Source organism: Callionymus lyra, chromosome 11 (assembly GCF_982586985.1).
Source record: "Callionymus lyra chromosome 11, fCalLyr1.hap1.1, whole genome shotgun sequence".
In the NCBI taxonomy this organism is placed as follows: domain Eukaryota; kingdom Metazoa; phylum Chordata; class Actinopteri; order Syngnathiformes; family Callionymidae; genus Callionymus; species Callionymus lyra.
The window spans coordinates 20,522,276-20,539,541 of NC_141828.1; the positions used below are offsets into that span (position 1 = coordinate 20,522,276).

The 17,266-nt window shown below is 38.1% G+C and overlaps 1 protein-coding gene across 1 annotated transcript; it reads left to right on the forward strand.

Moving 5' to 3' along the window:
• Window positions 1-10,170: 10,170 nt before the first annotated feature.
• On the forward strand, window positions 10,171-15,714 carry plek (pleckstrin). Its single transcript, XM_087802803.1, has 9 exons — window positions 10,171-12,150; window positions 12,492-12,647; window positions 12,722-12,903; window positions 12,970-13,061; window positions 13,121-13,305; window positions 14,825-14,929; window positions 15,052-15,135; window positions 15,204-15,276; window positions 15,350-15,714. Exons 1-9 carry the CDS (start codon window positions 12,109-12,111, stop codon window positions 15,487-15,489), a joined length of 1,059 nt encoding a protein of 352 aa, XP_087658929.1. The 5' UTR covers window positions 10,171-12,108; the 3' UTR covers window positions 15,490-15,714.
• Window positions 15,715-17,266: the final 1,552 nt, after the last annotated feature.

The window sequence follows — 17,266 nt, forward strand, 5'->3', positions numbered from 1 at the left end:
TTGTTCGGCCAGATTTTAGACGAGGGAGAACTTTATAAAGTAATAAGTTCAAAACATTTTCATGATGAAGGACTTCAGCATTTGAAACATGTGAGTGAGTCAGGAGAGTTGGATTTTCACAGTAGTTGCCCAGAAGTGGGTTTTAAAAAAATAAATACATTTTAAATATTATCTTGGAACTTTTTTTTGTCTTTAAGAATGTGATACAATAGTTTATAGTTCTTTAAACATATACATGTACGTAATTGAGGGGTATGGCTGTTTCCAAATATTAATAACGTCGAGCCACCTGTTTTGGGTTTTAAATGAACTATTTCATACTTTGTAACATTCATAAATAATCTCTTGTTGCTCCTGAAATATTCTAGACTTGTTGTCAGAATTAGATGAGATCAGATGATGTTCAAACAGCGTTGGCATCACGAATATGCCATTTCGGTTCCACACACAACCTGAAAGAATTTGGCTATTTTCTCTGCACAAATTGATGGACTTTAAATTGGCAAAAGGTTCTGGTTTTAATCAATCTCTGCTCCCCGGATAGCTTGCTGCTTGGTATGCATGAGGGAAGGGAGAGCGGATGGATCCAGGCAGGAGGATCAAGTCAAACAAAAGCCTGACAATGGCAGGTGGTCAGTCAGGAGTCTGCCAGTCCTCTTGGCTCTCATAGTATTTACAGGACTTTTGCCAGGACCCGGGACCAGGAACTGACGGTAAAAGCCAGGGAATTCATGTAATCAGTGTTGGACGCTGAGAAGCACCTGGAACACATTTTCGCTTTTCTCACTGATTTCATTCAGGGAATTGTGAAGTTCTTCTTTAAGTCATATCTCAAATACTGCGCTATCTTAGTGGTTGACCTGCAGACTCATAGCACAGCTTCTATTTTATCTGGAGGTTATTTGTTGCTAATCGGTTTCCCCCAAGTTCCGTCACACGTTCCAAAAATATACAGAAGCTCATTGTTTACTCTGAATTGTCCAGTACTTTTTCCAGTTATATCTCAAATACTGCGCTATCGAAGCAGACTCATAGCACAGCTTCTATTTTATCTGTAGGTTCCTTGTTGCTAATCGGTTTCCCCCAAGTTCTGCATACGTTCAAAAAATATACAGAAGTTCATTGTTTACCCTGAATGTGAATGGTGTCTAGGGAATGTTTATAGGTCAATAAACATCTGAGTAAACCCAAAATATGTAAGATATAAATATTAAGAAAAGGTTAAAAAAGTTCTGGCAACATGTCAACTTACACTTTAGACAATTAAAGCAATAATAAGGAAGATTGAACATGTTTGTTTTGCCTCCCTCTACTGTAAGAACACTGCCATTGCACCGTTGTGAAAAGAGTCTACACAGCCTCGCCGCCACACACATGTGCAAATGAAAGCATCTTGCTGTTGTTGTTGTTTCTCTCTTTCTGTAGCTGCCACCCACTGACGTTAGGCATTTTGGTGGTTAAATAGTGACTGGTTGTATCGTCAGCCGAATCAAGAACTCTTCAGTTATTTAATTTTTATATGCCCACTTTATTGTAAGAGCCATTTATTTTGTAGTATTTCATTAATCTTATTATGTTTAAATATATTTCGTTTATTCTATTATATACTTTATTCCACAAAAAAACATAAAATTCCTGTGTTGTTTATACAATACTATAAATAAATGTAAAATACTTTTCTGATGTGACAATGAAAACGAATTAATATTTTTAATGCTAAAACAGGTAAAATAATAGCTGACTTTGTTTTATATGGACTTTGGCAATCATTTTGCTTGTAGCAACAGAATAGAATAGAAACAAGTTTATTCTGGCAGCCCTGAACTTTTGAACATTTTGAATTATTAACTCTAAACTGAACTTGTTCATTTCTAAAAATGGCAGCCTGGCATTGGTTCTAACATAAACCTTAGCAACAGTAATTTTGTTGTTTAAGACTTTGGTCTGAAATACAAACATTCAACATGTATTTCAACATCGACATAATTTACCCTGAAATCTGAGTCTGTTACAATATTATTACAATGTAGCAACTAAATATTATAACAGAACATGAAAAAATGTGTTACCAGGAAAAGTCTACATTTAAGACAGTAATAATAATCATTTTAATTACATTTTGACTGTTAAATTAGTTTCAAAGGTACTGGTTCGACACCATTATTTGATTAAACCTTTACGATAACCAGCCCAAGGTAAACTAGCTTAATAATGAGTATTGAACAACAGTAATTGTATTGTCCATTCTGGTCTCCGGAGACATTTTCCATATCCAAATGCAGTCATTATATTACTTTAGTCTAGCGTTTTTTAAAGAGTCCAAGACTGCAGATTCTAATCTTGGCCTGACAGCAGCCACTCAGCTATGTGATGTTATCTACTGCACTTCACTTAAATCTCTTGTTTTCACGCAGCACAAGCCAAATCTAATCTATTTTTCACATTCGTTTTTATCTCAGATATGAAAAGGGTTGGCGTAAAAAATGTTTACTTAATAAATTCAAACATTAGATTTCGTTTTTGCTCCAATTAAATAAAGTGAAAACCATTGTGACCTTTTAGGAGGCGTTAGCTCATGATAGGACTAACAACAGCGTGCAATTCTTTTTAACACCTTGTCCGTGTCCCAGCCAAATTATGAGATAAGTCACCGTCTTTATTTCCTCTCATGCTTTATATGAGTGGCCGAGTGCTTTGCTGAGCCCCCCTGGTTGGGTCGAACCCAGGAGGGTTTAAAAAAAAAAAAACACTTGCCACTGATAATCTTGAGGCTGCTGGCAGGAGGGGTTGATCTAAGACAGGTTCTCCTGCATACTCATGGAAGAATATGTGGCATGTATTAAAGATAAAAGCCTAACCCGCTGCGATAAAATGTTTGACGTCTCTTTTACAGCACATCTATCCAACAAGCACCTCTACATAAATCAAAGAACACAGTCATATCTGTGTCCGCCATGTCCCTTCGCTATTGTCGAAGCCGCCTCTCAACAGTTCTGGCTATTATCTTTTTGATTTAACCACTTGAGTTTGTGCTCAAGGCAGGTTGTCAAGCGAAGTCCGCGCTCTCTGCAGGTTTCTCTAATGATTGTGGATGTCATCCTTCACAAGCAATCGGAGGGAGTAAACCATCCAGAAAGCACTGACTAATGGATCTTTTTCTTTTCCACATGACAGTTTAAAGAAGATTTGCAGCTTTTGCTTTTCGCCTGCAGCACAATACGACACCCGATGTGTGTCTGGATCTTTTCATTCCCGACAAGATCAAACTTAAGTGTAATTTGATCCAGTGCTCTGTCAGAATAATAATGCTCTCTTAAAATGGTGCTAGTTATGCCTAATTATGCTCATATGATACATGTAATAACATAACGTTTTTTTTCAGAGAGGGATCATTTATTTTCCTTCATGATTCTGCAATATTTCGAACCAAAATTACATTTTAAAGGATTGAGTTTCTCATTTAACCAAGCAACTCTCTTTTAAAACTTCCTTTGCAGTGATTTTGATAACATTCCCCCTTCCAATATACAGTATTAATGCATTTTTTCTATGCCTAAAATACTCATCAGACTGTCGCCTCATCCTAGTCCAGTGTGGTATCCAGAGAGGTTTGATTTATATCTTGCTGCAGTCCTTTGGATGGCATCTTTTTAATCCTTGCCTTACCTTCTTTCCCAGAGCGCACCTCAGTCAGCTCTTCCCATCAAAACATATTACTTCCATGCCAACGCTCACACAAGGCCATAGTGTTCACACGTCTAATTATAGTGATAGCACCTGGGAAGGAGCCAACATGTTTTTTTGTAGTAAAATGTTTATGTTTGCACAAAAAAAGTGTTAAAAAAAGGTAAGTGAGTAAAGTAGAAATAATTTGCAACCAAATCAGTGACACAACTCCAGAAAACTCTTACTTAGATACACATAATGATTATTTTCATATCTTTTCCTATTATTGTGGCACTTCCTGTTCTTTCTACTTTTTTTTCCTGAGTTTTGTACCACCTTGCCTGTTGCTACACCTTTATAGAGGCTATTTATTTTTCCAGTCTCCCCTAGTTTGTTCTGCGTCGGTGTAGGGTTCATTTTTTTTCTGGACTGTGATATTGAGAGATCAGATTCCGGGATTGATGACGCGCAGTGACAAACATTGATGTTTGACCAATCACAGCAGAGATGGTGTGGTTATGGTTAACACGTTTTTTCAGTGGGTGGGGCTTAAGCACATTTTCTAATATAAGTATTTCAATATTTATTAATAATAACTGGGTTTATTTTGTCCAAGATCAGTGTAAGAGACACTTACATTTACACATTAGGTGCCTTTTAAGAAAATACATGCCATTACTCGTGGCCAATGTTGAACAATATTTTCTAAAGCAAATGCTTTTTTAATTGTTTTTGAAAATGGACGTATAAATACAAGTTAATTTTTGAACCTTGAAAACAGTGGGTGCACTTGTTGTTTACAAGAGAAAAAAGCAACATTGCAGCATTTTCATCTCCAAAGTAATGGACAAACAAAGCCACGGGCTGAGAAGGTGTGAGGGAAATGATAAAAAGTCTTATCTACAAGAGAAAAACAGTGTTAAAAAAGAGCACATTAGCATTCTTGTGCCCGGGAACTAAATTGTTGAAGACACTTGCTGGCAACGACACAGAGAGACGGAGAACGGGGGAAAATAAACACATTTTCTCGCTCCTCCAGGCTGTTAACAAGAAGTTGAGGTTACAACGCTTCAGCATCCTCACAGCGTCACCGCTCTTTCTCTGAGCCCCAATGAAACTGTTTATTCATTAATTTCCTCTCCGTTTAATTGGCAGCTGGAGGAGCTTCCTCCTCCATCCGAAGTGGCCTGTGGGTTTATTAGTCCCACCGCAGTGGGCTGTCCTCGGCTGAGGCTCATTCATTCCATTTTGTTGTCAATTTGGACCGTGAGCTTGATGTCTTTGTCCTTTCAATTTATTTCAAGCCAAGACTGGCAATTGATCCACTGGTCGTTAAAAGTCAAGTGCCTTAATAGACACCAGAGACATATTTGGAAATTCACACCAAACAAGAGGCCATCTGTTTGGTAATTACCTTCTCCAAGGGCAGGTCGTGTCACCTGCAGGACATCAGCCATGACTCTCCACTACAAGGTGCCATCTACTCCCAGGGAGGCCTGAGCTGGACCTTCTTCTGACAGGTCGTAAAGGTGCCTCTTCAACTTTTAATTGGTACTTGGTTGGAGTTGGAGCGTGGTATCCCACTTAAAGATTTGATTCGAGAAATTTATGAAGCTCCACAAACCACCCCGTTCTAACACCCACAATATAAGGCAACTTAAAAAGGCATGTTTTTATTTTTAACTTCAATCAATCAATCACTAAACAAAAGCAACACTTTTAGAGAGCAAATCTACTAAAATATTTAGCATCACAAGAACTCTGCAAATATGACTACACTGATTAAACAAACTAAGATAATCCAGCAAAGATTAAATCAATTTGACTCACTGTGATAGGTCAAGCATCGAGGATTATCACCAACACCTGAAGTCTCCACCTCCTAGAGACTCATTGAATAAACAAAGCGGGGTGTGATTACAGCTGTTCAGAGGAGTGAAGCCATTATTATCTCATAATGGACTCTGCTCTTGTAACCTCTTGTTCGCTGAGATTTCAGACTGGGTAGAACTGGGTAAAACTTATAAAGTAATACGTTTAAAACATGGTCATGATGAGAGACTTACTGCATCTTGGAGAGGAAGACTTAAATGTTTGAAACATGCGAGTCAGGACAGTTGGGCTTTCACATTAGTTTTCCTTCTAGATTGCAGACAACAACTCTGCTAGAAAGACTTGGAGTGAGGTAATCCTTCTGGCCAAGAGTTTGTGGACTTCACCCCTTTCACCCCTGACAGTGCTGCAGTGGAGAAAAAGAGAAACTGAAGACCTCTCCTGGCCCTGTAACCTCATCACTGACCAAAAAAGATCACCATTGTCTCTTCCTTCTGCACAAGCTGAGAAAAGCCAGAGCTCCGACCCCAATCAAACACTCATTCTAGAGTGGGACCGTAGAGAGCGTCCTGAGCAGCTGCATCACTGTGTGGTATGAAGCCTTCATCGCATTCCTGCCGCAAAAACACTCGAGGGGCGACTGAGAAGATCAATGGAACCTCTCTCAACACCCTGCAGGACATTAACCCGCCTCCTCCGCGGAGCTCTCCTCATAGCAGGGGAGGCCTCCCACCCATCACACGGCGTCTTTAGACCGCTACCATCAGGGAGGAGATTGCGGCGTACGCGAGCCAGGACCAGCTGACTTAAGAACTGGTTCATCCATCAGGCTGTCAGGAAGCTGAACCCTAAAGACCCTGAGCCCTCATACACATGCATCTTTTATTTATTATTATTATTACTATTTAATGTCACTTCTGCATTCCTCTGCATACTGCCATCTCATTTGATTGTGTGTTCTTTTTTTATCTTTACGTTGTACATCATTTCTTATACATAATATCTTTTACATTGGAACTTTCCATCTAAAATTCCATCATACCTAATATATTTTAGTTTTGTTTTCTCTCCTAATTGATACAGTAAACAAGATTTTAGCTCCAGAAAAAAACAATCTTTTCAGTGGGCGGGGCTTACGCACATTTTCTAATGTACATATTTCAATGAAAAGAGAGTTTTGTACAAACAGACACAGTACTGATGAGTACGATAGAGGTCCAATATCCATTTAAGACACACTTAAATGAACACATTTATTGACCTTAAACTACTTTAAATGATCCAAGTCATATTTCTTATGTTGCTCTTGCCTCATAACGCTTAGAGTGACAAATGTTCGCCTTCTTTCGGTGACTTGATTTAAACATATGGATAAATCTAAACAATTAATTCATAAATTGACAACCTCATCTCTCCAAATGTAAATGAATGGATGTGAGTGTCTTAAATCTGTGTTTTTTGTTACGCAGTGTGAAAAATCTGCTCCAGCCAAACCTGTGACTATGAATCAGAAGCAGAGGAAGTAAAGCATATTCATTTCTTGGATAGATTTTGTGTTCCTAATAAAGTTAAGTGACACTGACGAAGGATTGTTTTACATTCTAGAAGGTCATATTGTTAAAGAGAAAGATTGTGCACTGGTGCAGTCATCAGATAACCCCTCTGCGCCAAACATCTTCCTGCATTTTCAGCCCGGTCAAACTATTGTCTAGTAGAATTATTGATGGTGTTTGTAAGGTTAAAAGTATCGCTACGGACACGACTCCATCCCTGCGGTGTCGGGCAGCCCGCCGAAACTTCACATGAAGTATTTATGTCTGGGTTTAAAAAACAGCCTTGAGATATTCACCAACAGCCGTAACAGTCCAGAGCGATGGAGGAAGCATTGAGCATTTAATGAATCACGAAAATAATATTTCACAAAATGAATCATTGGCATGAATGAATAATCATCCGTTGGGAATTGAACCATGGTTTTAAATGCAATTGGAGGTTGTGGCCTTCTTGACAATGCACTTTTCCGGCAGTACATAATAATCAGTCAAAGCACTTCCATTTAAGTGAGGGTACAGCAGCTAATAGCTGATTTACAGAATTTAAACTGTTATACTATGTGTCATACGTGAAATTATTGTGCAAAATGGGTTTGAAGACCAGGCTTCAAATATGTTTCTTTTAATACCGTAATATTCTTTTTTTTTAGTTGGGTGTGTTTGTTATCTCCAGTCATCAGGAACTGCTGCTTTCGCACTTCCGCATTTCCTTCCCTTTTTAAAACTGGATGGTACCCATGAGAAGTTTCAGTCTGGCTTCTGCAAACATCACTCTACAGAGACAGCCTTACTGAAAGTGTCCAGTGACAGCATGATGTCGGCTGATTTGGGTCAGTACACTGTTCTGGTTCTCTTGGATCTGTCCTCGGCCTTTGACACAGTTGATCACCAGATCCTGCTGAGAAGACTGAGGGATGAAGTGGGACTGTCTAGGTCTGTGTTACAGTGGTTCTCAACATACCTTTCTAGGCGCAGTTTCAGTGTATCTGAAAATCAAATAAGGTCTGATTCAGTGGATCTGTTATGTGGAGTCCCTCAAGGTTCGCTTAGGGTCCTTTATCATTTTTTCTGTACTTGATATCCGTGGATAAAATCATTCACAGATTTCCTGATGTTTCTTACCACATTTGTGCTGATGACATCCAGCTCTACTGCTCTTTTGATCCAACTGAGCCCTAGAGGCTGAACAGCAAAGACATATCTATAGTACAACACTGCAAAAAAATGAGAAAAAATGAGAAAAATCTCTAAATTTAGGAAAATGGTGTCCCGACACAATTTAGAGTTTATAATCCATGCTTTTTTGTCTTCTCGTCTAGATTAATGTAATAGATTATTTTCGTTTGTCTCGTTTGCAGTTACTAACTTAGTTACTTACTTACTTACTTACTAACTTACTTACTTACTTATGTGCTTTATAATGTCATTGTACTATAGGAAGCTCTTGATAAAGTTATGTTGTGATAGTGGTTTGCGTGGTAACATGACGTACTGTATGTTCTTAAGTGTCAAACACTTTGTTGCAGTTTACTCTAAAAGTGTCGATGAAGTCACATGTAAACCTCACTGTGCTCCACAATGTAGCAGAGATGTGTGTCCATGGGCAGTGGTCAGCACTATGGACAACGCCCCATCCACTAGCTGGGTTTCTTTCTTTCCGCCTGCCCCATGTTTTCATGCTATTCCCCGCTGATAATTCCAGACCCAGTTCTGTAGAGATGCAGGATGGTTGCCTTCTACACTACTCCTGTTTGGTGTTGAGAAGTCTTTCCCACTGCACCCGTTTTATATATGAAAATTCGTTTTTTATATTCTAAACTACCTCCTTTAGATCCAATGGAATCTCACCTCTGAATAAGGCCCCAATTATTTAGTGGTAAATAACCCCCATGTGTGCAACTGACAAAACAAAGTACACAAAAAGATCCAATATTAAACTGAAAATGAGGGATTTGGCTTTAAAGGGCAACTAATGTGTTGATTTGAGTGTCTCTTAAATGGATCTTGGACTTTATTGTACTCACCAGTATGTGTATGTCTGTAGCTAAAATCTACTATAACCACACCCACTCTGCTGTGATTGATCAAGCATCAATGTTTGTTACAGCGCATCATCAATCTCGGAAGTCTCCACCTTCAAGAGGGGGATTACAGCTGCTGGAGAAGTGAATCCATCATTACGTCATAATGGACTCCGCTCTCGTAACCCCTTGTTCGCCCAGATTTTCAGTGGGGGGGAACTTCAAAGTTAAAACTTCAGAACATGGTCATGATGAGAGACTTATTGTAATTCGGAGAGGAAGACTTCAACATTTGAAACATTGAGTGAGGAAAGTTTCACTTTAGTTCCCCTTTAAACAGATGGCCTGATCATGTAAGTGAGGAAGCTCTCAGACCACACTTCCTGTTGAGAAGTGAGCTGTCTGTAGAGCAGGGCTGTGTCCTGTGGGGCATGAAAGTTATTTTGCCTGCAGCACACCGGGCAAGACTGCTCAGCAATCCAAACAATGGGATCCTAGCAAAAGGAAAGCATTGGCAAGGTCTTATGTGGGGTGACCACATTTGGACACTGACATTGAAAACAACTGTGAAGACGCTGCCTGTCGCAGTGTTGCAAGTGGCCTCCTCGTGTATGGCAAAGAAAAAAATAGGTAAGAACGATGGTCAACAACTACTGGAGCTGACCATTGATGTGGTCAGAAACATTTTTCTTATCATGGTTTGACAGAGGATGCATCAGACAATGCTGCCAGGAAAACATGTGTGCCGGAGAAAATGGGAAAAACGATTCAAGGAACTCACTGTCAAACGTGTTGGACCAGTCAAATATCTCAAACGACCAGCGATTCTAAACTGAGACAGACTCACACTTCAGCAACACCAACCACTGCTGAGACGTCAGAAGTGCTAACTCAATTTCCAGGCCCTCCACATAGTCATCCACCATGTTGATCAGTTATTATTTATTTCCTTACTTGTTTTCCTTTCCAGAGAGGATTATTATTATTATAATTATTATTTTATTAATAGTGTTATTGTTTATTTCCGAGAAGAACTCGGAAAGGATTTACATTTATCCCCCCATGCAATTGTCCCACTTTTTCTATTACAAACTGACCCCCCAATCAGAGAACCCTGATAAAAAAAGAAGTTTAAAATAAGAACCAAGTCTTTTTTAGGGGCAAAATAATCCCTTGAGAGTTTAGAGGGGTCAGACCTCTTGTGGTAACCCCCATTTGTGTGTCCTTGTCATTCACTACAAGCATTGAAAATAAGATAAGAACCCAGATCTAATGCAATAACAAATGCGTAACTGGAGACGAACTGGACCAGAGTGAGCTGCAGGGTTTGGGGTTTTTATACTATGGAGCCTGATGTTCTAAATTAAATGTGTTGGTTACTACTGCAAATAGAACTAATGTCACCAGAGCTTCCCTATGTTTTCTGCAAGATATTAGACTTTTTTTTTTTTTTCTTTAACAGTATTTAAGATTCTGTGTTAGTCTGGGACGATTACGTGGGTGACGGTCACCACACCCTTCTGTCAATGACGAAATATCTAAATGAATAATTTCCTGAGGTCATGCACAGTGCAGTTGTATACAGTTGAAGAGATATAAATAACCCTTCTGCTTCTGCTTCTGCCCTTCAAGATAAACACTGCGGTCAAACAAGACATCCCCGATTAAGTGGACTTTTACTGGGAGGGATTACCAGAATACTAACTGAAGTACATGATAATATGTCAGTTTTGAAATTCAAGTGGCTTTAACTAAAGACGAAAATACAATTTCAATATTAGAGATATAAATACTGTATATTTACCAAAAGAAGCATTGACCTTCACATACATATCACGTACACTTTTGCTTCTTTAAAAAAATGATAATATGTCCCTCTTGTGGGGAATTTGGAACATTACGCCAGTATTATTCTGAAAAAAAAGTTTAAATTGAAAATATTGTAAATTTATAAATTAAACGTAAAAGGTTAATTAGAAACTCTTATCACTCTTATCTTAGGTCTGTTGCTGGGCGACTACTTAGTTAATTGTTCAAGTGTTTTTAAACTGCATAACTGTCAATTGATTTAATATCGTTCATCATCATTAATATATTTTTTTCTTCTCACTCCTTCTTTAGGAATGATTTTTAGATCTGCAACTAACAGTTATTGTACCACAAATAATGACAGTCACTTAGGTGCAAAGCCTTGATCATCTACTTTCAACAGTCTTTGAGGTTTTTAGATGGACTAAACCTTTATGAAGTAACACCGTTTTGAAATTTCAAATCTGGTTAAAGTCGTGTCAGAAGTTTCATTGCTATCATTGTAACGCATTCTCCACTGTAGTTCAAATGACACATATGTTTGGACGGTCATCTTTGCAAACAAAGTAACAATTCCCAAATTGTTCTTTAATGTCCTTATTATTTATTAAACTGAACCAAAAATTATACAATAAATTAGGGGTGTATATTGGCATGAATCTGGCGATAAGATACGTATCATCATGAAGAGGCAACGAAACAATGTCTCTTGAAAAAGTGGTAGATGCTTTCATTTGTTTTGAAACCGAAATATGTATTCGTATTTTAAAATTGAAACAAAAATGTAATTATTCGCATTCTAAAATATGGTTGAATATTGATGCAGTATCGATATTTGGCATTAAATAGTTATGTATTGCTTTAATATTCATTTACCTGTCGAAAGATACAATACAATTTGTTTTAAAAAAGTATTCTAACGTAAATCCATCAGTAAATAAAAAATATTAAATACTCACTATGTCATCAAAATATGATCAAAATGAGATATGTCAAAAAAAGTTCTCAGAATCACTATGAATAGTTGACACCCTGCTGACATTTAAGTGATGCGAGTGACAGTTTCATACACCAGCTAAGGCGGCAGGCGTGACTAACCTCAGAAAAGAGGAAGTTGATTGATCACTAATAGCTGCAACTAGTGTCACTTCCTCCTTCTGCCAGTTACTGTGTCTGTGAACAGAGGAAGTTTAAACAAAAGTTTGAGAACAGTTTAAACCACAGTCATGGAACCACAGAAGATCAGAGAGGGCTACTTGGTGAAAAAGGTACGTTTTATATGACATTCATACTGATGGTTACATGTCTGTCATCCATTTTAAACTCCTTTCCTTATCCTGTATTTGTACAAACAGATAAAAGACAAAACAAACAATTAAAATAATATTTGTGAAGGAAATACCCATATTTTAACAGATATTTATTACATTTTTAAGAGTGCTTTATGAAAGTACTTATTTTTCAGTTTACAAAAAAGGGGGAAGCTGTAGGGGTAGTTGTAGGGGTAGGGTTATGGGTAAGGGTTAGGATCAGGGTTAAGTTAAATTAGGGTTAGAGGTTAAGGTTAGGGTTTAATTTTGCAGCTTTGTCACCTCACTTGCTCCCTCAGGGGACTCTACTAAACACATGGAAAGTGGTGTGGGTGGTGTTCTCTGAAGATGGAGTGGAGTTCTACAAAAGGAAAACGGACCAATCTCCTAAAGGAATGATCCCTCTGAAGGGAGCCACACTTATCAGTCCTTGTCAGGAATTTGGCAAGCGAATGGTGAGTGTTTGAACCTTGCGGGTCAATTGCAAGATGAGCAAAAGGTTTCGATAGCTGACGTCTTTTGTGTTCAGCAAGTTTTTAAGGTGACCACAGAGAAGAAACAGGACCATTTCTTTCAAGCGTCGCACGTGGAAGAGAGGGAGGTTTGGGTCAAGGACATGAAGAGAGCAATAGTCTGTCTCGGTGGAGGGAAAAAGTTTGCGAGAAGATCCACAAGAAAATCCATCCGTCTCCCTGACACTGTCAGCCTGACGTATGACTCAGTGTTATCTGGATGTGAGTAATAGCGCAGCGTCTGATGACACCCGTCTCCTCTCAGGGAGTTGTACGCCCTCATGAGGGACCAGGAAGACGGCATCAAAGAACTGAAACTGGAGCAAGAGAGGCGTGTCTTCAACCACTGCTTCACCGGTACATCTGAACAAGTGGTTTCAAATCTATACTTGCAGCTCAATCATGTTGTTCTTCAGGTGCCACAGTGGTGGAATGGCTCATTTCAAAAGAGAAAGCGAGGAACACGGCCGAGGCGCTGATGCTGGCCACTGGACTCATGAATGAAGGGTACCTGCAGCCAGCCGCTGACTCCACGAAGGAAGCAGCCGAGAGTGGAGACAAATCAGTTTTCCTCGATATGCCTGAGGCCTTCTACTACTTTGTAAGTGTATCGTCACCACTTTGACAATCAAAAGTTAAGGTAGGACTGAGTGGGTAGATGACAATGACGTCTTAACTCAATGTGATTTTCATCACACACTCTTCTCAAAATCAAGAACTTTTAGTTTTAGTTTAGTAGTTAAAGGGATATTTCACCCACGAGTCAAGTTTCACTCATTTTCTACTCACCCTCATGTCGACTAAGGGTTGGGATTATATTCAGAGTAATCTGTTCCTTTTAGAGTTATAGACAAAAATGTTTGTTCATTTTAATGTAGCGACTAGCTCAGTTGTCTTAGTCCAAAAAGAAACCTACCAAATACCTCCATACTGATCATCTTGTATCGAAGCCTTGATTTAAGGAATTGTTAAATAAAAATGTGATATCAAAGCTTGAATACACTGAAAATAATCCCAACCTTTAGTCGACATGAGGGTGAGTAGACAATGAATGAAATTTGAATTTATGGTGAACTATCACTGTAATGCTGCAGATAACTACAGTACAGCTGACCTCTGGCGCCACACAGTGGTACTTTTGTTGCATATATTTCATGTCTCATCTCAGTTCATCTCATTTCCCTTTGACCAGACCTGCTCCCGTACATGAGGTCAGAATAAAACTTTGAAGCTAATTTCTAATTTATGTTTCATTCATTTATTAATAGGAGCTGAAAAGTCTACCTAAGCCGTTTAAAGACACACCAGACAGGTTGTCAGTCTATCACAGGACACACACAAGATAAATAATAATAATAATAAAATAAAAGACAACAAAATGATCTTGTTTCTGAGTGGTTTAGGAAACTGAAATGTAAAATAATGTATGATAAGGTTTGTAAAAAAAACCAAACATGACTCATTAGTTTACATTTGTTGTTTGGTTAAAAAAAAATTAAAATGTTAAAAACACAACTGGTTGACCTGGTTTGATCCACAATTATTGATACAGATGTTCATATAAATTATTTTCTTATCAATGTTTCATACACAAGTTTTTTTTCTAATTTTATTCTAAGATTTGAGATGAATCTGGAGATCTGTGTCTAATGTATGACATTAGAAGAAAAAAAAAAACCTGGTCTGTTGGTCAACATGGATCATTATTTTAACATTTTCATCATCTCAACCAGATTCTTTATGTTTTTTGGCCACTTATTTTTTACATGGAAAGAACAAACTACACAGAAATGATACTCACTTATTCATGATTTGTTTCTATTTTTACTTTCCATTTCAATTTCGGAACTAATTTTCTGTTCTGTTTAATTAATTGTAATCTTAAAGGGTAACTCGTGTTTTTTCCAGTGGGCGGGGCTTAAACACATTTTTTAATGTAAATATTTCAATGAAAAGAGTTTTGTACAAACAGACACATACTGATGAGTACAATAGAGTCCAACATCTATTTAAGACACACTTAAATTGACACATTAGTTGCCCTTTATTAGTTTAATTTTGATGATATTTGCATCACAATAGAAATACATGAGCCACGTGCTAACAGTGTGTGTTTACAGGTGGATAGCGGTTTCTTCTGCGAAGGCTACTCCAGTGATGAGGACTTTCTTGTGAAGGAGGAATTCAGAGGGAACATTGTGAAACAAGGCTGTTTGCTCAAGCAGGTGATTTTTCGCGTGTTCATCTTGTCAGAAACACAAACAGCTACAACTTTCATCCGCTGTGTGTGCGATCAACATTATTGTGTTTGTTAAGATCCATTGTTTGTATTTGTTTGTATGTTCAGGGCCACCGGATAAGAAACTGGAAAGTGAGGAAGTTCATCTTAAGAAGTGATCCTTCTTTCATGCATTACTACGATCCTACGAAGGTATAGCTTGATGTCATTTTATTAATTTACTCATGTGGTCAATTGTCCCCATTTGTTTTTTTTTGAAGGCTGAAGATGTCCCCTTGGGATCTATTTATCTACGAGGCTGTGTTGTGTCAGCGGTCGACTTTGTACCTGATGGTCAGTAGAGATCTTATCTTACCTTATCTTACTTCCCTCTCTCACTTCTTCCCACTTCCCTGTTCTATTTCAGCCAAAAAATACGAGGTTGAGGGAAACCTTTTTGAAATTATCACCTCGGATGATACACACTATTTCCTGCAAGCTGCAACTGCCAAGGAGCGGAAAGAGTGGATCCAAGCTGTGCACGAAGTTTCCAAAAGTGGAAATTAGGTGCTAATATATACTTAAACAATCCTCTTCCAATGCATTGAAGATGCACTAATGAAACCCTGTACTCAATTTGTCTGATTAAGTAGGAATTGTAAGGCCATGAAAAACAAGAAAAAAATGATTGCGTTTGTTTTCTATAGAGTCATTAACCCTTGTTGTCTTTTGACATGTTTTATATTTGTAGCAAAACCACTGTTGCAAAATCATTAAACACATGAACCTTAATTGAGTTTTAAATGATATTATAATTCCCACCACATACAGATTCAGGAGTCCTTTCGATCCTCGTTAACTAATGGACTACGGTTTAATTTTGTTGCTGCTGAATCAATCCCCATCTCTCTCACCACTGAATTTGAATATGTCGATATTCATTATGTTATGAAGTACTGAGAGACCTCCTGAAGTCACAAGGAATATATAACCAGAAACTGACACAACAAGAGCCTTTATCTTGTTTTGTTAGTTAATCTGTTCTCACACTAGGGGGAGCCAGAGGCAATAGTTTCAATCTGACATATTGCTGATTTGAAGGCTTTTATTATTAAACCAAGCAAACATTGTTAGAGATAAAATATTACAATGCATTTTTAACCATGTTTAAAAATGATCTAATCTTGAAAAGTAGAGACATAAAAGAGAAATAGCTACAAGCTCACAGAAAAAACATAGATACATGTTTAAAATGTATGACAGTCTGACAACAACAAATAGGAATACAAATCTTCTAGTCTCGGCATCCTCTTGTCTCGACAACAGGCCTGATAATTGGAGTCACACATGAGCACACCCGGTTCCTGTGTGATAGCTTCAATCATATTCCGCCTTCACACTTTGTGTTTTCTGCAAAACTGCTTCCGTCAGTAGTTTATCACCGGAGCTCAGTGCCGTCAGGATGCAGCTGCATTAGAAAGCCTTGTTTATGAGCGAGTCAAGTTATGGCAGGAAACTCATGAGACACTCGATGTAGTTATTGAGCGACAGCAGTTATTTATAACGTCGCGGCTCCGACATCTACATCAGTGTGTTTTTGAATGGAGCTTGGGAGATGAGATCCTGTCATCTCATGAATATTTTACTTTGATCCAGGCACTCCTGCATCGTCTTTGGCCCTTTATATTAGCGGCTAAGCTGCTACGTGACTGTGTTCACTGATTTTATTATAAATATTTGCTCAATTTCAATATCAAATGACGCAACAATAATCCACTGGAAGTTACAGGATCAGAATAACTCACTCTTTTTTTTTAAAGTCATAAAAGTTGTTTAAATGTATTTATTCATTTGTTTCCAATAACATATTAGATTAATAATGATCGTTTTCCGACAATATAACTCTATAATCTGATCACCCTGGTGTGTGTCATTATTTCTCAAAAGTGTCATTATTAGGTATAGCAATATATATATAGGTAATAGCATAGCACGACGTTTTAGTGACACAACCAAAAAAAAAAAGACAAATTACTAAATTCTCGTCTGGACTTTTGCAACAGTTTGTTTTCATGTCTTAATAAGAAGGAGCTGTCTCACCTGCAGTTCATACAAAACTCTGCAGAGAGAATTCTGATCCGCTCTAGTAGAAGGACTCACATTTCTCCGATCCTTAAAACTCTTCACTGGCTTCCAGTTTCTTTCAGGATTAACTTTAAAATTCTGGTTCTTACTTTCAGATCTATTCATGGTCAGGCTCCTCCTTACATCACTGATCTGATCCAGCCTTACACCCCAGCTCGGGGTCAAGAAATATCTTAAGACATTTTTATTTGTGCAGGCT

Coding starts and splice junctions, on each gene's coding strand:
- plek (XM_087802803.1), top strand. CDS start 12,109: ATGGAACCACAGAAGATCAGAGAGGGCTACTTGGTGAAAAAG. Junction 13,062..13,120: donor CTTCAACCACTGCTTCACCG/GTACATCTGAAC, acceptor GTTGTTCTTCAG/GTGCCACAGTGGTGGAATGG. Junction 13,306..14,824: donor CTGAGGCCTTCTACTACTTT/GTAAGTGTATCG, acceptor GTGTGTTTACAG/GTGGATAGCGGTTTCTTCTG.